The 25,628-nt window shown below is 40.2% G+C and overlaps 2 protein-coding genes across 2 annotated transcripts in view; both read right to left on the bottom strand.

Moving 5' to 3' along the window:
- NRG1 (neuregulin 1) overlaps positions 1-25,628 on the bottom strand; it is a 1,121,130-nt gene that overhangs the window by 106,110 nt on the left and 989,392 nt on the right.
- Positions 17,253-21,549, bottom strand: LOC122471896 (pro-neuregulin-3, membrane-bound isoform-like). The gene is made up of 2 exons (XM_043561087.1): positions 18,144-21,549; positions 17,253-17,327 (listed from the first exon to the last, which is right to left on the bottom strand). The coding sequence occupies exons 1-2, from the start codon at positions 18,808-18,810 to the stop codon at positions 17,275-17,277; spliced, it is 720 nt and encodes a 239-aa protein (XP_043417022.1). The 5' UTR covers positions 18,811-21,549; the 3' UTR covers positions 17,253-17,274.

Genomic DNA, 25,628 nt, shown 5'->3' with positions numbered 1-25,628 from the left:
TCCCTTTGCAAGTTTGAAACCAAAGGCAAAAGTCAACAGACCAGAACTGAATCCTTCCCTGTACTATTCCTAATAGACACTTTTCTAGAGAAGACATCCAGATGGCCAACAGGCACATGAAAAGATGCTCAACGTCGCTCCTCATCAGGGAAATACAAATCAAAACCACACTCAGATATCACCTCACGCCAGTCAGAGTGGCCAAAATGAACAAATCAGGAGACTATAGATGCTGGAGAGGATGTGGAGAAACGGGAACCCTCTTGCACTGTTGGTGGGAATGCAAACTGGTGCAGCCACTGTGGAAAACAGTGTGGAGGTTCCTCAAAAAATTAAAAATAGACCTACCCTATGACCCAGCAATAGCACTGCTAGGAATTGACCCAAGGGATACAGGAGTGCTGATGCATAGGGGCACTTGGACCCAATGTTTATAGCAGCATTTTCAACAATAGCCAAATTATGGAAAGAGCCTAAATGCCCATCCACTGATGAATGGATAAAGAAATTGTGGTTTATATACACAGAATACTACTTGGCAATGAGAAAGAATGAAATCTGGCCTTTTGTAGCAACGGGGATGGAACTGGAGAATGTGATGCTAAGTGAAATAAGTCATACAGAGAAAGACAGATACCGTATGTTTTCACTCTTATGTGGATCCTGAGAAACGTAACAGAAGACCATGGGGGAGGGGAAGGGGGAAAAAAGTTAGACAGGGAGGGAGGCAAACCAGAAGAGACTCTTAAAAACTGAGAATAAACTGAGGGTTGATGGGGGGTGGGAGGGAAGGGAGGGTGGGTGATGGGCATTGAGGAGGGCACCTGCTGGGATGAGCACTGGGTGTTGTATGCAAGCCAATTTGACAATACATTTTAGATTTTAACAAAAAAGGACTTTTCACTTGGAGTTACTGGTGATACACATTTCTTCTGGAAGCGGGGCACAAGAGGGCAGACTTGAAAATGCTAAGGAACAGTTTGTCTTGGATCTCTGTCCCATGTTCACCTGAACACGTGACTTTAAAGTCTTCAGTGGAGGGCTTGTGACTTCACAAACTGTACATGTTTAACATGCATTACAGGGAAGTAAGAAGAACTCATCCTAATTTCTAAGCAAAATAGAGAAATTCAGCTTTCTCTCTTTTTTTGGGGGGGGGAATGTTTATTTATTTTTGAGAGACAGAGAGAGTGCAAGCGGCAGAGAGAGAGGGAGACGCAGAATCTGAAGCAGGCTCCAGGTTCTGAGCTGTCAGCACAGGGCCCGACACAGGGCTCAAACCCATGAACTGTGAGATCATGACCTGAACTGAAGTTGGACACGTAACCGACTGAGCCACCCAGGAGCCCCTCAACTTTCTCTTTAAACTACTGCATTGGACACTATGGAATTTTGGTACAGAAATAAAAGAACTGTTTACAAAAGAAGTTCTCTTTCAAGAACTCTAAGAACAAGATCAGACAGGAGGCAAAAAGGAATAGAAATTGGAATTTTTAAAATCACTGAATTTTAAATTCAAATGGGAATGCATCTTTGAATAGAAACTATTACTTTTTTTTTTTTTTTTTTTTGAGGGGGAGAGAGGGGCAGAGGGAGAGGAGGAGACAGAGAATCAAGCAGGCTCCATACCCAGCACGGAGCCCGACACGGAGCTCACTCTCACAATCCTGAGATCATGACCTGAGCCAAAATCAAGAGTAGGATGCTTAACCAACTGAGCCACCCAGGTGTCCAAAAATATTGCATATTCTAATCACATTAAAATAGTATGTTCAACTTATTGCTTGTTATTTTCTTTTTATACATTGTTTCAATTACTACAAGTATTGTCATTGTAATTTATTTACTCTGATTCTAAAAAAAAAAACAGTAACTTCTTAATACTAAATTAGGAATCACTGCTTTAAATACACAGCTAAATAAGGAAGTATGTCCAACACTAACTACTTACATCTGTAGTCATGTCATGTTTGATACACCTCCAGTATCAATGGTTTGTTTTTGAACAGTGCTAGTGGAGGGGCGCTTGGATGGCTCAGTCAGTTAAGCGTCCGACTTCGGCTCAGGTCATGATCTCCTGGCTTGTGAGTTCGAGCCCAGCATCGGGCTCTATGCTGACAGCTCAGAGCCTACAGCCTGCTTTGGATTCTGTGTCTCCCTCTCTCTCTGTCCCTCCCCCAATCTCTCTCTCTCTCTCTCTCTCTCTCTCTCTCAAAAATAAAGGTTAAAAAAATTAAAAAAAAATAGTGAACAGTGCTAGTAGAAAACTATATTGCCTCTTTCCATTCAGCAGCTTTGAAAAACTGAATAAAGGCACCAACACATTGATTGCCTCTTTAATCTTGAAATACTTCTTTCCCTAGAACACAGAATATATATCACTAAAATTACATGGATGAAAGAGCTACAAATTGAGAATGTCACTATTAATAGTCTGCCAAAATCTTCTAACAACTGCAGTGCCTCACAGTTCATATTTTGAGCAAATTGAACGAACTTCTGAAATTTAATGACTATACACCTTTGCTTGAATATTCCATGGAAACAGAAAAAAACTAACAATGGTTGAGTATTATTTTCTATGGGCTTTTTGTAATAATTGTCTAATTCTATGCTGAAAATTCAACCACAGCATCACTAACATAAAAGAATTTGTTGTGCAAGCAATATGCTATGAATATACTGTGCAGAAACTGTATACGAGATTGGGTAACTACAAATTCAGTATGTAATTCAGTATGTAATTTCCATATCAAAAGAAATCTCAATACATAAATTACTGGCACTTATTAAAGAGGACATATATTCCCAAAGGATTGAATTTATCAGCAACCATGAATAATGTCAGTAAAAAGTAAAATAAAAGTGCCTTTAAGTTCTGTATTCTATCCATTTTATTTTTTTACACAATACTAAAAAAGAACAATTAATATTATTTCATTGAGTGGCTCCGCCAGGAAGAAACAGTAAATGCTTCCTGGAAAGTGGAGCATAAGTCACTTCCTATCATAAATCTATGGATTCTGTGCATTAGTAAAGACTTAACAGGACACAATAAATATTCACTGAATCAATGCATGATCTTGTCATCCAGAAATTCCTGAATTTAACAACCACTAAGTCACTAATGTGTGCAGAATCATTTCCTTCCTTCCTCATACCAATTTAGTCCTGTGGAATTCTTTCTCCATAGTGTCTCTTACACTTATGCTTTCCTTCCTACACACTCTCGCCATTGAGATTATCATCATTGTTCTACTCATTCATTTAATGTCAGGACCATCAGTTTCTTCTGCTCCATCAGTTTCTTCTAAAAGACAGCAACAGTACCCGGCTTGTGGGGTTTTTTTTTTTGGGGGGGGGGTGGGTAAAGATTGGATGATACATGCAAAACACTGAGTACACAACTCTAGCTTCATAAGGAGGACAGGAATGAAAGGAGACCACAGACTGGCAGAGTACTACATATTTGAGAAATGTGTGACCACCACCCTTGACCAGTGAAGGGGGTTTCACACTATCTGGAGTGATGGAAAATAAGAAAAATAAAGTGGATCGTCTAGGACTTTTGCTGTTACTTCTCTCTTGAAAATTGCCTTTTGTCCATTTCTCTTCTCCAAAAAGTGAAGTACAGAGCAAGTGTTAAGTGAAACAAGAACCAGTTGATAACCTGGTAGCATAAAGAGAAAATTGAGAAGTAAAATAAGTTTTTTTTTATTATTTGTGTTGTATCTTTTCATAATAAACACAGAAAATTAAGAGTTTAACGGAAAAGCAAAAAAAGAAAAAAAGAGTATACCAGGAACACACAAGCATTTCAATTTAATAATTATATAGCACTTATTATATGTTTAGTGCTGTGTGCAGCACCTATAGACGATAACAAAAGAAATCCTTGACCTTGAGGAGTAGAGGCATGTAAACAAAGCATGTGGGAAATGGGTAGACAGTGCTGTAAAAGCCCAGAGGAGGGTTCAGTTAGCTCAGTCTAGAGATGAAGGAAACATTTCTAAGACGAGTGGGCTCCCGAAATAAAGTTTAAAAGATCACCAAGAGTGAGCTTTAAGAGGGATAGGGTAATGTGCTCCCAGGAAAAGGGAATAACTTGAACAGAATGTGAACACAGAACAACAAGGCCAGTTAAAAGGAAATCATAAAAAGAGGAATTATCAATTGGTTGGTTAGAAGCCTATCCAACATGCCTCAGGGCTTAATTCCATCACATGTAATGGGTTCTGGATGGGGCTACAGAGCATTCTAGCCAGATGTCACAGATTCCACCATAACTTTTCCTCTGCATTTATAAGGACCTCTGATAGCACATGATTGTACTGATTTTATAGGAGACTCTCAGGCATGTCTTCTTCTATTGTTACCAGGAGATAAAGTCCACAATTCTCATTCTGGCAAGCACCTTGACTTACTTGACGTGGATAAAAATGGGGAGACTAAGCAAAATGGTCTTCAGTTCTTTCCCACCAGACTTCCTCCTCTCAGCTGATGATAAGCTCATCCTTTCAACTGCTTAGTCTGAAATCATCCTTGATTCCTCACACATCCTTTATCCAACCCATGATTAAATATTTCTGTCTTGGAAAGACATTCAGAATCCAATAATCCAATAAAGTCCTTAAACCCCACTGCTAGAACCCCTATAACCAAGTCTGGATTACAGCAACCGTCTCCACATTGGTTTACCTGCTTCCACCATGAAGTTTAAGATTTCCTCAGTGATCTCTTTAAAGCCTAAGGCAGGGGCACCTGGGTGGCTCAGGTGGTTAAGCGTCTGGCTCTTGATTTAGGCTCAGGTCATGATCTCACAGTCTATGAGTTCAAGCCCTGAACTAGGCTCTGTGCTGACAATGTGGGTCTGCTTGGGATTCTCTCTCTCCTTCTCTCTCTGCCCCTCCCCGGCTCATGCTTGTGCGAGTGCACACGCTCTCTCTCTCTCAAAATAAGTAAATAAACATAAAAAAAAAATCCTAAGGCATATTGAGTCCCATTGCTGCTCAAAAGTCGGCAATGATTCCCCATCCCCAGCTGGTGGGAGAGCCACCCTACCTTCAGCTGGCACACCAAGTCTCACCACTTCCCTGAAATCAGCTTTTACTCTCTCAATCACTATGCTCAAGCCACACCAGTCTTCTGTTTCTCCTCCCTGCCTCAGGATGCCAGGCTTTTGCACTGGCTTCTTCCTCTGCCTGGAATATTCCCCCTCCCCCCCCCCCCCCCATATCCACATGACACTTACTTTTTTCAGTCTTTCATTAACTATTACCTTCTTGATGCAGCCTACACTGATCATTGTATTTAAAATCACCAGGCTTCACCCTTCGCACTTTGACCACTTTACACTGGCTATTTTCCATACAATTTACCTCCTTTTAAAATAGTAAAGGATTGGGCTCAGTCAGTTAAGCATCTGACTCTTGGTTTCAGCTCAGGTCATGATCTGGTGGTTTCTTGAGTTTAAGCCCTGCATCGGCCGCTGGCAGCACAGAGCCTGCTGGGGGTTTCTCTCTCTCTCTCTCTCTCTCTCTCTCTTTCTCTCTCTCTCTCTCTCTGCCCCTCCCCCACTCAGACTGTCTCTGTCTCTCTCTCAAAATAAATAAATAAACTTATAAAAAATTAAAAAAATAAAATAGCACAGGATTTCCTTATTTATTATTCTTTTTATTATTCCATTTTATTATTTTACGTATTTATTATTCTTTATTATTTTCTCCCTTTGGCAGTTAAACTGGAACAAAGCTTATTAAGTAAGCATTCAATAAATAATATGAAGACAGGAAAAAAAATGAAGTTCTTCCAGCTCTAAAAAATGATCTAATTTATTAAAAGTGGCAAGAGGTTAGAAAAAAGCACAATGAGGTGACATCTCCATTTTTTTAGACCAGTCTCTGGTTCTTATTAACTATGAAAATATGTAAAGCCCAATCATTTAATTCTTTTGGATGTTGGTTTCCTCAGGAGTAAAGTAAAATATCTTGACCAGCTTATCTATAATAGCTCTTACATCTTTAAAATATAAATGATTCTGATTTGATTCTGTTTAATAAAATTCAGATACTTCCAAATCATTATTATCTCATAATGGACAGCACCAATCAGCACATTAATTCATTGACTACTTCTGGATGATCAGTAAAATTCTGCCTTGCTAAAACGATAGCATTATGGAATTCAAAGCTTCTGCAATTGTTCACCAACAACTAAGGGGAGTTCTTTGTCTCCTTGTGGACCTGCACCCAATAAGAAGACACAGCGACACATTTAATTATGCATGCGTATGACTATCCATAGTATTATCAATCGAGGCCATCTTGCTGGTGAGGAGGGTTTTCTCTCTGAAACCATCTAAAACCATGTAGTTCTATTTCTGGCTGACAAGTAGACAGATGATTATCCCTCTCAGCTCTCCTTCTAATTGCTGAAGACAATGCAGAGATGACAACAGCACAAAATACACAAAGGAAAAACCACATGAACAAACCCAACCAAAATGGTAGTGTACCCACATCTTTGTCAAGATGTCCCTGGAAATTCCTGTCCCTTTCGTCAAGCCCGTTATAGCAATAGCAAGCTATCAAATTTGGAATTCAAGGAAATGTAATTTAAAGAATTGCATAGTAATGGTGGCTCGTGCTTACACAGTGCTTATGTGCCTGGTACTATTCCAAATGCTTTACGTGCATTAACTGATTTGATCCTCACAAAAACCCACGAGCTAGGTACAATTATTGCCACCATTTCACATACAAGGCAACCGGGACACAGACAGTCTATATAACTTGTACTGTCACACAGCCACACACAGAGCTTGGATTCAAACTCACACAATCGGGATCCAGTGTGTGTTCTTAATCACTACACTATCACGAAATAAAATTCCTTGTAGCCTGAAGTCTCTTACTCCCCATGATGTGAACTTTTCAGGAGAATGTATATGTTGCTATATATGTGCTACATATACAAGCTTTGCAAATCATACAGTAAGATGCCCAGAATCATGTTTCCATAAACTCTGTAACGACTGCAGTCTATATTAAATTCCTCTAAGTTAAGATTTCAGAAATGTAACGTGTGGTTTCAAATCATTTTCTTTCTTCCTGTGTTGCCGTAAGCAAGTCACTCTTGGGGTGCCTCAATTTTTATTCCTGACATATGCAAATGGGACACCTACTTCACATGAAATATTTTTTTTCTAGACATTGTAAAGACCACAAAAATGAACCAGCTATAACTCAGAAACCTTCCAGTATAAGTGATAAGCAAGCATCCAAATAAGAACATCATGAGTGTGAATGGGGTAAATACCTTGATGAGGCACAAACAACGTGCTATGGGGCTCTAGAGGAGGGAGGGTCTACATCTGATCTGGAAGGTGAGTCCTGAGGCCTGAGCAGAACTAGGTAAGGTAGAGACTGTGGGAATGGAACATTTTTGGTAGAGGCAATAGAATGTGCAGACTAGAGGATAGAAATAAAATAATATTCCAGGTGGAATCCCAATTGGCTAGGACATGGTCCATACGGTTTGTGGCGGGGAAGGGGCAGCTGGAGTTGGATCCGTAGGAAGCCTGACGTCCTGCTATGAGAGGACCTTGGATACCAGAGAAGAATTTATGGGATAATATAAGTGTTTTCTAAATATTGGCTATGGTGAACTCAAGAAATGAAAATGAAGTGAACGTCATTTCTCTTTTATAAATCATAAGATTTCTCAAATCTATTTTGCAACATATAATAACACACATTGACGCTACAGCTTTATAGAGTTCATATGTTCAAAAAGTAATTTCCTATTAGGTATTATAACCAATGTCTAAAGATTACTAACTCCATTCTACATATTATGAGAGGAGTGACAAGTGACCACATAAGAAACCAGAATTAGACTCGGGCCCTCTAAATCTAAGCTCCCAAAGACCCAAGCAGTTACTCTTCCTCTCCATCTGTCATTCACCTGTCATCCTGAACTCTGCTGATCCAGAACACAGGAAGAGTCAGGTTTGAGAAGCAAAATATATGTCACCAAAGCTTATGTATTTCTCAAGGAGAGAACCTTTCTCAGCGACATTTTACCTTTTATACAAATGTTTAATCTGCTGGAAACTTGAGTTACAAACCCCACGAGAGATCAGAACTGTGAATTAAAAGAAGTGTGGAAAACTATTTCATTAATATATACCGATTGCAAACCAGCCTGATAGCAGAAAGCATACAATACATAAAAACACCAACATTTTCTGGTTGTGTGTGATCACTGGCAAGAAGTTGAACATTGTTGAGCCTGTTTCTCTGTGCTAAAAGATTTGGTTTCTACTGTCTCTATGAAACCTAATTGTGATTCTGCAGTAAGCTAAGACACATTCAAAATATATACCACTCTAAGGTTAGAGTTTCTAATATAACTCAACATGATCTAATAAGATAACATTATTCAAGAAAGTTGTAATATAACCCACTATATCCTCAAGACATAACAGTACCCAACATTGATAAATCCTATTTAATAAGTAGTTGAGATTATTAAAATATTTCAATCCAAAATGGAGAACATCAATTTTTCATGGTGATAAATCATTAGCTATTTAGAAAACTCAGCAATCCAGAACAACCAATTTCCCAAAGATTTTTCATAAGCCAAAGACTTAGTGTACTGATAGCAATGTTTTTATGTATAGTTCACTAAATAGGTAGGTGTTATATAGGTCCTTGACCTGGGCAGGGGTTAATTTTGATATCTCCCTATGGTCATTGAAGTAGAAAGATAAAATGAGTAAAGTAATTATTTTATATAATGTATTTTCTGTTCTCTTTGAAAAATCACAAGAGTTGTGTGATGGGAAAAACTCTAAAAATGCAGCTTGCTTTAAGGATCATAGTGTGAAAAGATCAGAGTTGTAACACTGAATGTTGCCACTAATCATTCTTAAGATTTGCTTTGTAGGCGAGACTTAGCATCATGTAACAATCAATGGTTACTGATTCCTTTTGCTCCCAGAAGAGCAAGCAATTATGACCCAGGAAGCTTCACCAAGGGATTACAAACAAATGCTAACAAGAGTTCAATTCCACTGTCCTTAGACCATTCCATTTATTTATGGAGCTTTTATTGCATGACACCAACATATTTCATAAAACAAATACTTCCTGTTACTTAGCAAAGGAAGAGGCAACATTGAAAGTCGTCAGGCTAATCATGGTCGAGTCTGCGGTTAAGGTCTCACTTCACTCTCTCCCCCAACTCATCCAGTGAGAAACCACAGGTCTGGGCCATCCGCTCCATAACCTCTGATGCTCTGGGCGGGACACCACCTTCAGAATAGGGTGGGAGAATGGGGCCGACCGTGCAGTGAGATTAGTGGAAAAGTAATGGCGGGGTTTGAACAGCAGAGTAAAGAGAAAAGTAACCATGGGATAGCAAGTAAGAAAGAAATACAGGGAGAGAAAAGGGAGAAGAACTGGAGAAATAAAATCATATCAACATTTGACATGGACATAGGTACCTAAGTTAAGACTTGAGGATCCTAGTGACACGTGTTTCCTTACTAATTAAGTTTTATTTCTTGTGGCAACTCTCCTTGTCTTCCATGTTGTTCTTATGTTCCTTCCAAGTAGATCTGAATGAATATTTGGACATCTGGCTTACTTTTGAATTATGAGTTTTCATAATAAGATAAGTTATGGAGGAGAGGTGATTTCTTTTTTTATTAGAAAATTTCTTGAATATAAAATTCTATACTAACTTTTACTTAAAACAAAGTTCATAAATTTCCCCTTTGGTGAGGATAAACGGCACCTCAAGAAAGATGCTTCAAACACTCAAGTGCTTATCACTGAAGATTTGTGCCGTAAATCAACTCTCGTCACATCATGTTCTTGATGACAAATAGAAGATGTTTTTACCTTGGGATATTTTCCACTATATTTCATCACATTTTCTTGGGTCGGTCAGCTTATTTGCACTGCTCAGTCAGAGCAACCTATACCTGGGTAAACTCTGCCCAAGATTGTTATCAAATATTTCCCCCTTAAAAGTGGCTGCCTCATTGCTCTGATATTGATTCAGAGTTCCACTTGTGCAGTTAATCCAATATACTTGAGTTAATAACAATCAAGATGACCAAGCATTAAAGTTTTCACATAATTCTAATTCTACTTAAAGAATAAATGAAAATACATATATTTTGCTAATCACTATACATTTTGTAAATGAAAGGCTCTCATAAATGATAACAAAAAATCAAAGTGCCTTAAGTGCATGTACCCAGAGCAGCACTAATTTTCTTTTTTTTTTAGAATTGTGACCAGTAATCCAGCTTATAAAAGTTCATTTGAAAATCACTGTGACAGAATCTCCAGCATATTTTTAAGGTACAATTACTCTCTACTTCTATAACAATATTTTTTTCTTTTTTACTTTTTACAAGCCTCTAGCAATTAAATGTGGAACTAGAATTGGTTTTTTTCAAACATTGATAACTTTTTCCTCTACACTTTAAAGGTTTTTATTTATCTAATTTTATTAAGTAATCATCAAACCATCTTCCCTTTTATTTGGAATATTATGTGTATATATATATTATGTGTATATATATATATGTATATATATATAAAATTCATACCATATATAGTATTTATATTGTAGATATAGTATCTTTAACCAAATTAAAAGAACTTCTGCATTTGATTTCATTCAAAGATTGTATGTAAATTGTTATTTCCATGGGCTTTGTGAAATGGTGAAAATGGCTTAATTCCTACCTTTTGGTGTCTAGAAATCCCAGTTGGCAAAAATGAAGAGTTAGGTGAATGTAATTTTCATTTAGATCAAGGATTCATCCCATGCACTACAGCTAAACCATATAGATTCCTTTTCATTATCTCAATCTTCCCACAGAATGTGCTTCTTTGACAAACACAGTTTTAGTCACCTTTCCCCCCTCTTCCAAGTAACTCCTTATCATTGTACCCAGGAGAAAGCCCATTACATCCTAAATTTTGGACATTACCCTAAGAATAATTATATATTCCAGCCAATTTTGGGGGGAAAATCACTCTTTTTATGGTACTAGGATTCAAGAAATTGTAAAGTTCTATTATCAGTCTAATAGAAACCAAATTAATTCACCTTTTAAGACTACCTACAATTTATTCCTAAGAATGTTAACACTCATGAGTATATGTGTATATGAACCCTGACAGAGAGGAAGAAGAAGAAAGAAGTTAATAATTCTTAAGCTTTGTACTCCTATGAGGTATTTTCCTTACATACAATAACTTATCTTGTCCTTCACACAATCTCATAAGAGTTGTAAGTATTAATATCCCCATTTGTTTAGATGTAAATTCTAAATCTCAAGTCGTGAAGTGATTTGCTCAAGGTCATATGGCTTCTAAGTGGTACAGCTGGGACTTGATGTCAAGTTTCCAGTACAATTTCCACTTCACCATGATGCCTCTTCCACTCTTAGTTCTAAGTTTTTCATGAGCTTCCCCAAACTCCTAAACTCATTCTCCAAAGTGTTACAAAACCACTTTGTCAAGACCAAAGGAAGAAAAGAACAAAGAATCAAAAGTAGAATGAGGGGGAAAAAATTGGTACTGGTTTCATATTTGGTATGGTTTAGTTCTAGGACTTGGGTGTTACCCAACATCTCATTTAATCCCCTAAACAGGTCCAAGGGATGCATAGTGCTATCCGCAAATACAAATGAGGAAACAGATTCAGAGGGATGATCTACCTTGCTCCAGGCCATGAGAAAGACAGGTATGATTAAAATTCAGGTCTGCCCAACTGGTAAGCTAATGCCCCGGGGACAAGAGACTTGAGACAATCCAAGATGTAAGAGGCCTGAGAGATAAATATATCTAATAATCTGCTTGGAACATGAATCTCCCTCAAATGTGTCACTGTTTAAATATTTCCATGAAGAAGAAACTTTCTTTCCAAATACATATTTTATTTGGAATAACTTTGATTATAAAAAAGTTCTCCTGTACACCATATTGTTGGGAAAGGTATGCCCATCCAATCTCTGCTCAAGAGGGGTGTCCTGCACTGATCAAAATTGTACATGTAGAATGGTCTTTTCTAAAGAGGAAGTCTGCAATGGAGTGAGAGAAATTACTCATTAGGACTTACATGATAAACAGGAAAAGCAAAGTCATTGAGAGGAAGATAATACATGTACTGTTTGCATATAAATGCCGAAGGCAGTTTGGAAAAGAAAAGGAAGGTGTAGTGAAAACCGGGAGGATTCCAGTTTCCTCTCAGCACTCATATAATTAGCTGGAGTGACCTTGGTCGCTTCACTTTTGCAAATCTGAATTCCTCACTTCGGGAGTGACTCAGATAATTTTTACATATGTTCGACATATAAAATTCTATGATTATAGAATATCAATTATATTATTTGGAAACAACCCTTGAGTGCTTACAAACACACACACACACACACACACACACACACACACAATAGTAGATAAAATTCACCTCAGCAAACATGGCAGTGTGGTCTGAGGTGATGAAGATGAACTCTATTCCCAGCTCCTCAATCACTTTTCATGTGGATGGTACACGAACCCAAGTTTTCATTCAGTTTGGGAACCAAACCTTAATGGCAGACGTTAGCCTTTCTCTGCATATTGAAACTAAAAATCCTTGGGAGTGTTTTAATATTCTTTTTCTATAAGCTAAAACAATAAATGGAAAATATGACCAAAAAAAAAAAAATAAAACAAAAACATTTATAGCTGTCAGCTTTCTAGAATCTGAAAATAATTTTACCATATTTACATGTTAGAATTAAGTATAGGGGCTCTCAGTCGGTTAAGTGTCCGACTTCGGCTCAGGTCATGATCTCGCAGTTCGTGGGTTCGAGCCCCGCGTTGGGCTCTGTGCTGACAGCTCAGAGCCTGAAGCCTTTTCGGATTCTGTGTCTCCCTCTCTCTCTGACCCTCCCCCATTCATGCTCTGTCTCTGTCTCAAAAATAAACATTAAAAAAAATTTTTAAAAAATGAAGGTGACAAGAAGAAATGCTGAATTCAGAGAGCATATGCAGTGTTAAGTAAAGACATATCTCAGGTTGATTCAAATTGTCTAACTAGATTCTTAAAATTCATTAGAAGATAAGTTCTATGAGGACAAGAAATTTTACTGTTTTTCATTGCCATAATGCCAATCTAGAACAGTGCCTGGTGCACAGGAGGTGTTTAATATGTATTTGCTGAATTAAGAAAAAGAAATAACAGAAGAAAATCATTGGCATACAAAAATAATAAAAAGGGAAACATGACCAAAAAAGTAGACATGGTATGGTTTACGGCTTAAAAGAAAGCTCAAACAGATTCAGTCGAGAAGTTATATTCTAGTTCTCAGTTTTATTCTAGTGCTTCAGTGAAGCTTCTAGCTTAACTTTAGACAAGTCATAACTTTTTTATGCCTCCGTTTCTCAATCTACACAATCTCTCTCTCTTTACACTTTAAAAGGATCCTATGAGGTGACAGTAAAAGGAAAAGGGAAGAAGGAAGAACAAAGATACATGGTTTGGGACATAACGACTTTCTGGGAATGCAGAACTGCTGATTTGTACACACATGTAAAAGTCAGAGAGAAACCAGTATGAATCATACTAAGGAACCGAAGAGGGGGCAATAAAGAAGAGGGACAAAATTTTGAATGAATTGTGCCAGTAAGAAACCAGGCTATTGTCCTAGAGACGTATTTTTGTATGTGTGTTTGTAACATGTGTAAGTACCCCTCAGTTGAAATGCAATACAATTGTATGTGAAAGAAAAGATCAGTGAATGTTTAATATTTTAGAATGCAATGAAATGTTGGTAAATAAAGCCAAAGTGGCATAATTAGAAAAATAAGGAAGATTCAAGAGATAATTGGGTAGGTGGGGAGGGAGAGGAAGGAAGAAAACCGATTTAGGTATAAAGGAACAAGGAGACACAGAATGGGCAGGGAAGAGGTGAGCCACAGGGCCATCTGCTATATGTCAGCAAAGAGCCCACCCTAGAAAACCCAAGCTGTTTTCGACAGCAAGCTGAACACTGTATGGATGAGCAAATAAACAGGAAAAAGACTACCACTACTGAGAATTTAATAAAAGCAAAACAAGAAGGTGGGAAGAAAACGGAATACTATGAACTATACATGCTTGACCAGTGGTCCCACTTGACATACGTCCCTGTTAATTGGGTGCCACTTAAACTATCAGAGTTGCTGTCCAGTTCACACTCTCTGGAACAGGGAAAAGCCGACAGGAGAAAAGAGCCATGTGTGGATTTAAATTCAGGGGGACAAGACATGTCTCTGCTTTCTCCTATTTAGGATTTCACTGAACCTTTCAGCATTTTGCGACTTTTAGTAAAAGAATGTCACTAAATCTTCAGAACCTGGGTTTCCCCCTCATCAGCAAGTTAGTAAAATTATTTGGTTTCAGTCGAGGATCTTTCCATTTCTCCCAGTTTTTAATGTCTTAGGCATTAAGCAAGTTTTGGTTAAAGTGGAGAAAAGTTCTTTGAAATCACCACTCTGAAATCACCGACAAGGAATTGTAGGTTGCAAGGAACTGGATGAATCTATTGGGCTTAAAATAAATGCCATTTTTAAATTGAAGGAAAGAAATCTTTTGGTATATTCAGTTAATCACGCTGAGCTTTTGCAAATGGTAGTGATCCCTATCCTCATTGTGGTAACAATGGTTTGCCATGCAACCCAACACAAAGAGATTTAAGACAAAGCAAAACAAATTTGGCCTGAGTTGAAAATACTAATACGTTCTTATACTACAGAGTCTGTTGTCAAGCAGGCTCTCCCATCCAGAAATACATTTGCTTCCAAGATGGCACTATAGTTCCCCGGCTACAATTTAATTAATCACCTCTTTTTATAGTAGTCTGAGTTTGCAACCTCTCAGAGTCAGTTCTTTCCATATAAATAGAAGGTAAGAAAAATTTTAAAGCCCAGGCAAAGAAACAAAATTAATAGTTCAAGTAGGGGCCCCAGTGAGAAATAAAAACGTAACTATTATCATGGCAAATAAAGATTGTGGTAGTGGAAAACCACCAATCACACACAGAAAAACTTAAGGATTAAAAAAAACAATGCATATGTATTTTCCAATCCTGTATTAGGTTTCTTAAAGATCTAGATGGATGCATGGATTAGTATTGTGAAAACATGAAATTATATTACCTTATGCAAGAAATACCCATTTGAGAAAACCTGATGCAGCTACTATTCCTCTGGACAATTAAGAATGCTCTGTATTGCCTTTTATTACAATAAAGAATGTTTTAATTTTAAAAAAAGTCCGTGGAAAGGGGAGTAATTCCCCTTTGTATAGAATAGCCCTAATACTAGAGGGTAGATTGGTTGGGGAATTACAGAGCAGACACAATTACTAGGATTGTCTCTCTTCCACTCTCTCAGGATCCAGGATAAAGAAGAATCAATTAGCCCTCAACAGACTATGACCTTGAAGGCTACAGCTCTGTGCATAATATGCTGAATATGCTGAGGCAGATAGAACGGGGAGAGTTACGTCCTGAAACCACCAAAGAGCATGTTTCAGATATGATAACGTCATGTTAAGATTATACCATCACAGCTGAGTTCATGTCAAAAACATGCATGACAGAAGGATAGGTCTGGTTCTTCCTGTGACGAAGCAGTACTTTCTTAGTTGAAGAGAAAAAAGTGAATGAGGTCACAAATGACAGTCTAATTCCAAGCTCTTTTGTGTGTGTGTGGTTTTTTGGGTTTTTTTAGTCAATGGTTACAAGCTTTTTAAGACAACAAAAGCAACCACTTACGAGTGTCTGAAAACAAAGCTTCCTGGACCAACCCCCCCCCCCAGTCCCCCTGCGCAAAAACCAGACTCATAAATTTTTAGGATACTCATGCTTTTGCTGTTGTTTTCAGGCACTAGGCTAAAACATTAACACCGAGTTTCCCATACAGAAAGCCTTATAGGTGGCAAAGTGATAAGCACCGTCTACCCCTAACTTTTCAGGAGAAAACTACTTCCCATACTGCTTTTCCAGGCTTATCTCCAATGCATTTCAGAGTGCTGCAGCTGTGTCTCTGGCCAGAACTGGCCACCGTGATGCTTTTAGGCAGCAGTAAATCTTTTCCACTCAATGCAAATGCCAGAAAATCAATGCCCTGGCTTGAAAACCGAGAGAAGAGAAACTATATGGAATATGTACCCTCTTAAAACACTTAGTAGAAGAATTTACCTGAAAACATAATTTCTCAAAAAGTCACTACATACTTTGTGACACGGTCCTAAACCAGAAAAAGGGACTACATGGTTCTCTGCTTCCTGCCCCCCGTCCCCCAAAAAGATGACAAAATTATGGAATTTACCAAAGGAGTTTTTTGTTTGTTTGTTTTTTCTTCATAGGGTCCTCTTTCTTTTTCTGGAAAACTAAACCTATCCGGGCACATTTTAATTAAAGCCAAGTTTCAAACGATAAAGACAAAGAAGTAACCTTGTCTTCATGGGGAATGTTGCTTCTCTTTGCAGGATCTGTACTTGCTTTTTATAGCCTGTCATTTCATCTGGGTATTATTTCCTGGTCACTTTGCCAGGTGGGAAGAGGCGGTGAATGCAGTGATGTCTGTCAGACCTTTAATGATGCTTCAGGGATTTGATAAAGATACAGAGCAGTGTCTGCAGAAAGGAGGTTCTTTACTAATTACACCTGAAAAACAAGCCTCTCTCTCTCTTCTTCTTCTTCTTCTTTTTTTAAATCTTTGCCAGCAGTTTCTGCTGTGTGTGAAATGAAATGATCTTGAATCACAAGCAGATCAAGTTTTCTGTGTTTCTATACCACACGGCTCTACCCCACACAGAACATCATGTCTGGAAAAGACATTCTTTATTCTTCCTTACCACCCAGAGGGGAACCGAAGGGGTGAGGATTTCATCGCAGAACCCTCGCCCTCAACTCTTAAGAGATTTTACACACGTTATTAAGGACTGGATTCTCTTGTCTTTTACTTTATTCCACGAAGGACATATTCAGTCAGTGGTAAAAAGTGGCAGAAGGCAGAGAAACAAAAATAAATCAGAAACATTTATAAAAAGAAGCCAGAGGCCACTCCTCCCTTCTCTACTGACGTGGGGAGCAACCTGACTAGTCATGGTTTCTGCCTTGTCAACTTTCCATTATAAAGCATTGCAGTGACCCAGTACGAACAGCAGCACATTGTTCTGTATCGTTTTAAGAGCGTGGGCTCTCTTCACTCACAGGTTATTAAACTGCACTGCTCCGGTCTGACGGGCAAAAAAAGACACGTCTGAAAAAAAAAAAACGATGTACCTTACTAATGGATCTTGTACTTTTTAATGACTGCCAAGGAAGCTATTTAAACATTTGATTACAGAAGAAAAAACTAATTTGGGGAAATCCTTTCATGCGGCATCGTACTGCGCCCTGAATAAAATAAAGCTGTCCCTCGTAAGTGCTCGGTAGCCGAAACTACAATCTGGGCAGGACGGCAATCGCCTGCCACTGGTGAGGGGTGAGCACTGTAAATGCGCTATCAGCAAGAACCAATTAAGACAGAAACGTGGTGAGAGCAGAGAGCAGTTAAGGGAGCAGGAAGAAGGCATGGAGGCAGATAACAGGCAGTGTGGGACCACTGCGTGGCAGAGGGCACCCGAAAGGTGAGGAGAGGTGATGGAAATCCACACGGGAGAAAGACAGACACAGAACCACACTCGCTGCTCTATGGAAGTCACATTTATAGTTTTGTTTTGTTTTAAAAAGGATGCTCTGTCTGATGTGTTCATTTTTAAAAGTGTTAGAAATCAACTGAATTGCAATTAAATTCAAGCATGACTCCCAGATGCTGAAGTTTTGGGTCCCCCACCCCAGACCGAACAGTCTGGCTGGAGGGAACACTGTTTCATACCAGCAGTTTGCAAGATCGTTTTACTCATCTCTTCAACGCCACCCCAAGCGCTCCAGTCACATGATGTGCTTAAACAAAACCATGCAATTAAAATAGAAGAAGACAAGGAAACAGCTCCATGCTCAAGAGAACGCCTTTTAGCGCCTCAAGCCCACCCCTTTCCATGATTCATCATCATCTCTCTCTCTCTCTACTTACAAAGTTTAGGAGCAGTTTGGAGATTAGTTTCTGTTGTTTGTGGCTGAGTTGCTGACTTGGGTGTTCTCACCTCAGGGTTCCGAGTGGGGAAAGGGAAGGATGCTGCAGTGGACGGCAGGAAAGAAAAAGCAAAAATACGATTCTTCGGGGTCGGGACCGCTGAAGGTTCAGAGGACACAACGGCATTGTCAACTTGCACTGTAACTTGAACCTCAGTTTCAGATTGAGCCCTAGAGACAGGTGAAGTGTATGCCTCAGATGCTACCCACACAGCTGAGGCAGCGGTTGGATCCAGAGAAATAATAGGGTCCTGGCCTAACCCCCCAGGGTCAAGGTGAGTAGGAGAGTCATACTCAAATATCTTGTCCACAAATACCCACTTGAGGCCAGCAATGCAGAGGCAGAGGCTGACTAGGCAAGCCAGAATGGGGACAATGCAGATTTTCTCCGAGTTGAGGCAACCTCTCAGGCGCTCAGCTTCCAGGCAGACACAGCAGGGAGCTGCCAGGCCCATGAGTCCGGAGGTTCGCCCATCTTCAGTCTGGGTCTCTGGCATGTCTTCTGCTGCCGGAAGCCCGTCAAGAGATGGGTCTGCACTCAGCTGAGTGGAGGGGCTGGAGGACCTCTCGGCGGCTCCCTCGGACATGTCTGGGGAATAAATCTCCATCGGCTCACCTCCAGAAGGCCTGGCCTCTCTCACGGTCCATTACCATGCAGAGCTCCCCCCAACCAAATGAGACAGCATCTTACAGGGGGAAATCGATAAGTCTTCCAAGTCCAAGGCCATTATCAAAAGCAAGAGGAGTTCAGGAGGGAGGAAGGAAAAAAAAGCCTCTAGCAACTACCAAATGAAAGTATACTGTAATTCTTTACTGCTGTTTCCGGGTTACTTTTGCAGTTCTTTCAAATGCTTCTCCAAACCATCCCGGCTGGTCAAGAGGGTCGGGGGGGCCGAGGGGCGGGGGGAGGCAAAATAGAAACTGAGCTGATCGTTGGTCAGTTAAGTAAACCAGTAGCCCAAACTGAAAGGCATGTTTCTCACCTCGAGCATCTGAAGCTGGTGTCTGCTTAGATGGAGAAAACAACTGTCATGCAGGAGAAGTAAAAGCAAAAGCAGGACCAGAGGTGGCGGCGGAGGCGGCAGCAGCGGCGGCGGCAGGAGAGGCAGCAGTGAGAGTAGCAACAGCATCCTGTTGTGTTAACGCGAAGGCTGAAAGAGGCTGAATCATTACACAGCAGCAGGTGCCTGCCCCGGGAGCATCACTGCAAACAGTATCATCACACAGGGATCCGAAGGGAAGAGTGCGGCCCGGAGGGGCGGTGACTCCCCTCCCCGCCCTGCCTCCGCCCCCACCCCCCCAACCACTCCTCTTTGTCCTTCTTGAGCGCTCATTCACTTTCTTCCCCCGCAGCTCTGCCCGGCTTCATAGTCTCTTTCTCTTCCTTTCCCCTCCTCATCCAAAGACGTTCTGTCTCTCTGTCTCTCTCTTTTTCCTCCCTCCTCCCTCTGTCCGCACTCCAGAGCTGCTGGCTGGTCTGAGTAAAATCAGTATACCCAGCGACGCAGGACTGCCAGTGACTTCCTATTTTATCCAATTAGAAGGAATAAAGGCCATCAAATCAAAGAGAAGCAGGCAGGCACCAGTTAAGCTCAGTCCCCATGGCCCCCACCCCTTTTCTTCCCTTTCTCTTTTTCTCTCCACAAAAGCAGCCCCAGTTTTCCACCCCCACCTTGCTTGCTTCTGGTCTTGCCGGCTCTCTTTCCTTCACCCACTGTGGGGTCAGAAAAAGCCAGCGATCGATGCTAGCAATCTAACAAAGCTGGGATGGGGCGGGGGATGTAGGTGGGACCTTATGGGTTGGACCTGAGGCTTGGCAAAGTCTGATATCTGATTCCTCCCTAGAGAGGTAAGCTTTTCAACAGCAATTTCTTCTTGCCTGCCGCTGAGAGATAGCATTCCTTCCCCTGCCCTCTAATAAGTTTTGTTCACCAAGAGGACTGTTATTACCTGATTTTCAACCAACAGTCAGAACGTGTTTTTTTTCGAACCTTGGACAGCTCTGCCTTCAGCCCTTTTGGCGATGATTGTGTAAGACTGCAATGCCCAGGGTGAAGTGCTGAGCCTATGCTGAAGGAGGGGTGGGAGGGAAGGGGAGAGGTGTTCATGGATCCCCACTCCGGTCCCATTTGAATTTCCATTTCCTCTTTCCACCCACAGCAGTCCTAGACTAATGTCAAGCTAATAAGAAACACTGGTAAATAGCGCTATGAAGGGAGCAAAAAGGCTACCACTTTGTTTTGAAATTAGCCTTCACGGTGACTCCACACTGCAGAGGTCTGAATTCCCCAGGAGCCGTAATATATACCACATGTCCTCCGCTAGAACCACACTGCAAGTATTAAGAAGAGTTTTCCATAAGAGCATGCCTTTGGGTTAGGTCTCAGTAGCTTTACCTTACAGATAGTTTCAATGCTGCTTTTGCCCCCCTTTTAAAACAGCAGCCGTTAAAAGACTGGAAGAAATGCCGTCTTTAACAGACAGCACGGGATTCCCTGAACCTCCCTCCTGTTCTTGCACTATATGCATCTGAGCCCTTAGTCCATGCTTTACCATGACTGGACACCCAAATGGTTTCCAAGGAACCATTCTGCTCACCTATGTCAATGGGAGTCTTAAAAGCTCTCTCTAAATCTATACTCCATAGCCATCATATGAGTCCCAGCAGCAATAAATTTAGAGCTCAAGTCCTGAGAAATTCTGCTTTAAGCACATTAAATTTTGTATAACACAATCTCCACCGCTTTGAAATAGTTTTAAGCTTTAAGTGGGCAAGCGAGAAGAATATTATCACATCAAAATAAAATCGGTCCATAATTATAAGTGATTTAAAGGATATTAACTCTCAAAACGTGTTTGCAGTACTATAACTAACAACAACTACAAAAGCCTGAACCAATTGGCCTAACTGCGATTATGACTGTGACAAGCTGATGGGCAAAATGACTTATCCTCCACATAACCTGCACTTATATACCAGTAACCAATATTTTAAAACAAGAATAGTTAAAATAAGATCCTGTGCCTAACTTTCTGGCTTTAGCCATTTGATTTTAAAGCAGTGAGAGTTTTCTGAAAGATTTTAGCAACGGACATGATATTTCATATCATGGAAAATCTATGGGGAAGCCTTTACAGTATTTATACTGAGAGGTATTCACATTTTGATTGTCAACATTCACGTGAATGTTCAGAACCGATATAAGCAAGTAAGTGTTTACACTAAATTAGGGTAATTTGTAATTACTTTAGAGATTACCCAGTTTAAATACACGGTACCTAACTCCTCACTTTTGCCCCAAACCAATACCACACTCCAATATAATACACTGGCACTTCATTCACAATTATCATCTCAGTTTCAAAACTCAAAATGGGGTTCCAGCAGCCCAAGCCAGGCAGGTAAGAGAAGATGCCAAGAACGGTAACCCAGAGTGAAGAAAAGTGGTCCTCAGCTTACACCAATAACAACTACCCACTTCACCTTAATTACCGAGAACAAACATATTCCGCCAACAAAGAAATTACTGGGCGCTGCTCTAATTGTCATCTTAAAGACCCTTAGAAAGGAAAACAACGTATCACACAAAGGCTAGAACAAAACGGCAGAAACAAAATCCTGTGGGCTGCCACAGCTGCCTTTTCCCCGAGGCTATTCAAATCTGTGGGATGTGTACGTGTCCTCCCTGGAGATGTATTCCATGAGCCCTGTGGCACCTCGAAGCTAAGATGAGCTTGCAGAAAGCCAGCATCCTGTAGAGTTCTTTCCCACCAAATCAGAAGGTAAATGTAATTGAGGAAAGGGGGTTGAGGACATAAAGAAGAAAAAAAAAAAAGAGAGAGAGAGAGAGAATTCTTCATGAATTCTCCCCTTGAGAGTAGGAACCAAAAGTTGCCCTTATCCCTTAACCAAATCCCCTATGGAAATAAAGAAGTGAGAAAGGGTGCTGTGGATGGGTAAGGGATCGGAATTTCCTTTGAATGAAACATGCCTGTCTGTAGGAAGAATTGCAAGGATATGTCGCGTTAACCCTCTAGACTCCACCCCAATAAAGCCCAGGAACACCCACATCTCTGCGTTCCCTTAAAAAAATGAAAAAGAGCAGATTTTTGCTACCTTTCAAAAACCACATTACCACCTCCTTCATCACAATAACAGCTACATTTAAGGAGCTCTGCCTTTGTGCCAGGCACTGAGCATATATTATTTCTTGTCTTCACTAATCCCGTACAGTATGTATCATCTTCGAAATAGAGAACTACTCAGGGAGCTTAGGTAACTTAGCCACGGACGTAAAGCTATTAAGTGATAGGGCCAAGATTTGAACAAAAGTCTGACTCATGCTGTTTCTGCTGAAAAATACCACTTTTCTTTTTAATCACAATAATGCATCTCAATATGTATTGCTTACCCATCACTTCAATGGGAGAATAAACGGACCAGAAAGTGTAATAATGAAAAAGGCTCAGTACCTTAATGTGGTTTGTAAACAAACTTACAGGTGCCTAGTTTCCAAAATAAGAGCTTTCCAAAATTTTGCCTAGTGATATCCAGAACTTGTAAAGATTAAGCATAGGCTATTTAGGGGTGCCTGGGTGGCTTACTCGGTGAAACATCCAACTCTCGGTTTCAGCTCAGGTCATGCATGATCTTGTGGTTTGTGAGTTTGAGCCCTGCATCAGGCTCTCTGCTGTCACTGCGAGCCTGCTTGGAATTCTCTCTCTCCTTCCCTCCTGCACTCTTTCAATTTCTGTCTCAAAATAAACAAACAAACAAACAAACAAACAAAAAGCACAGGCTATTTAAATGCTACCTATTTATAATTTCAATTGAAGGAGATCTTCCACAGTCTCAGTTCCAGAATTTTCTCTGGAAAGCTTTTCAATTATATGCTTCTGTGAAACAAATTGCCCTGAAATAGCTTAAAGCAATCACTGCTGTATTCTGTCTCCCTAGTCTGCGGGTTGACTGGGTTCGGCTGAGTGGTTCTTCTGCTGCATTTGATGTCAGCCGGGGCTGCAATCAGCTAGGATACAACTGAGCTGAAACACTGAGGATGGCACTCACGTGACGGGGAGTCGATGCCAGGTGTCAGCTGGGAGCTCGGCGGGGACTGTGGAAGGGTGCACCAACATGTGGCCTCTCTGTGAACCTTGGGCTTCTCACAGCATGGCTGGGTTCTGAGCAGAAGCATCCCAAGAGGGAAGAAGCCCAAGCCGCCAGCCATCCTGAGCCTTGAATGTGGAGGCTGCATGGGTCATTTCCATTGCATCCTACTGGTTAAGCCGTCGCAGCACCAGCTGACATTCAAGAACTGGGGAAATAGGTCTTGACTGGGGACAGTGACAAAGAACTTGCAGCCATTATTAATCCACCGCAGAAGATAAGGAAGTAAATGTTAGTAAGTCGACCTGGGTCAGGAGGGGACAGTAATACAGAACGGGATTTGGCAGAACAATATCAAAATACACTCGTATTTCTGATCCATTTTCACACTATTCCAGCTTCTGTCTAAGCTTGCTTCAACGAAGAAAAAAAAATCCTATTATATCATCAAATGTATTCAAATTCCTCTGCTACTTCAATTCAAGCTAGGTTATTGGGTGCAGCATTTATTTTAGTTATTTTATTATCAGAAGTATTTAGCTCAGCTCCAGCAGATGAAAGAGGATGGCAAATGCCAGTTCGCTTTTGACCATATAACCCAAACTTATTCTCTCTTTTACAGTTTTTTTTCCCCTGTATTTTGACTCTTTCTATCTCTGAAAAAGCTTATTCTTGCTCCTAAATTTTAGGGCTAAAAAAGTAGAGTTTACTTCGTGGTATCTCCAAATTACAGTCACCGGAGAGGACTACAGATAAAACATAATGATTTATGTATTTGCTAATGAATTATGAAATCACATTTAAAAAAAATTTTTTAAATGTTTATTTTTGAGAGAGAGAGAGAGAGAGAGAGAGAGAGAGAGAGAGTGCAGGCACATGAGTGGAGGAGGGGCAGAGAGAGAGGGAGACACACAGAAATCTGAAGCAGACTCCAGGCTCCCAGCTGTCAGCACAGAGCCTGACACAGGGCTCAAACTCGGGAACCGCAAGATGGTGACCTGAGCTGAAGTTGGATACCTAACTGACTGAGCTATTCAGGTACCCCTGAAATCACAGTTTTCATAAGAAAGCTTCATGTTCCAAAGGTGACCTTTAAAACTCACTTCTTTCCATGAGAGGACAAAGCACTCAAATGCATCTGTCAGCCTCTTCCCACTCATTTCAAAGTCACTCGCCAAGTGGCCGCAGCTACTCCACGGAGCCTTCCATGCTTCCACGTCATGGACCCAGCACTTCCTTATCTGTACCACCTACTGGGGCACATCTTCACAGTCCGTTCTATTATTTCCCTATGTCATGTATATAGGACTAAAGAATTCAACTTCTTTGAAGACCAGGTCTCTCACCATCTGGCTTCCATTCAGTACATAATTTTGTTTGGTTTTATTTTTAATTGAAATCGAATTTTACAGATAATGGCACCTCTAATAAACTAGCAAGCTTTTTCATTCTACCCTCTAAACTCTTGTACATTTTTTCAGATCTTTGAGTGTCCAGTACAGGCACATCCTTATCAAATTTTTCTGATTGTTCCTAAAAATGCCTCTTGTGAATTTATCTTATTCTAGGGAAACTCCATTACCACAACTATACTTAACTCTTCACCACCACAGATCCTTTCAGTGGATGGAAAGCTGGGAATAAACTAAATTTTAACTGTTTTTCCTGTAATTCTTTTCTCTTCAACTCAACAGAAACGTTCTCTGAGGGCAAACCAAATCCATGTACTATCTGATGTTCTTTTACATTATTATATTATATATACACATGTATATATATACACATACACAAACATATATAATGTAGATGTTCTTCTACCTTATTCATAAATGCTAAATATGAAACTCATTCTACCTTACTGGGCAGGTATTATCTCCCCACCTTGTAGGTGAGTGAAGACTCATTATACTTTACTCTCACCCAGTGAAAATTTTCTCAGAGAAGACAACTTAACTTTAAGAATTATCTTGTGAGATGCTGTATCAAACATTTGATATGGACTGTGGGTCTGTGTTTTCATTTTTTTAAATGTTTATTTATTTATTTTGAGAGAGAGACAGAGAGCTTGAGTGGAAGAGGGACAGAGAGAGACACACACAGAATTCGAAGCAGGCTGTAGACTTTGAGTTGTCAGCACAGAGCCCGACGCAGGGCTCAAACCCATGAATTGAGAGGTCATGACCTGAGCTGAAGTCAGATGCTTAATCAACTGAGCCACACAGGCAACCCTCTGCGTTCTCATTTTGTAATGAGATGATCATATCATTCTGGCACATTTTGTTCTTTATGAGTTTAGATCCTCCCTAGCTCAAGATATAG

Source organism: Prionailurus bengalensis, chromosome B1 (assembly GCF_016509475.1).
Source record: "Prionailurus bengalensis isolate Pbe53 chromosome B1, Fcat_Pben_1.1_paternal_pri, whole genome shotgun sequence".
NCBI lineage: Eukaryota > Metazoa > Chordata > Mammalia > Carnivora > Felidae > Prionailurus > Prionailurus bengalensis.
The sequence above is the reverse complement of the archived record's forward strand: the minus strand, read 5'-3'. Positions and strand labels throughout refer to the sequence as shown.

Excerpts from the sequence above, each read along its gene's own strand:
- LOC122471896 (XM_043561087.1), bottom strand. The coding sequence starts at position 18,810 with ATGGAGATTTATTCCCCAGACATGTCCGAGGGAGCCGCCGAGAGGTCC. Across the intron at positions 17,328-18,143 it reads CCAAACTGCTCCTAAACTTT|ACGTGTCTTTTTTTGCCCGT; the intron begins GTAAGTAGAGAG and ends TTTTTTTTTCAG.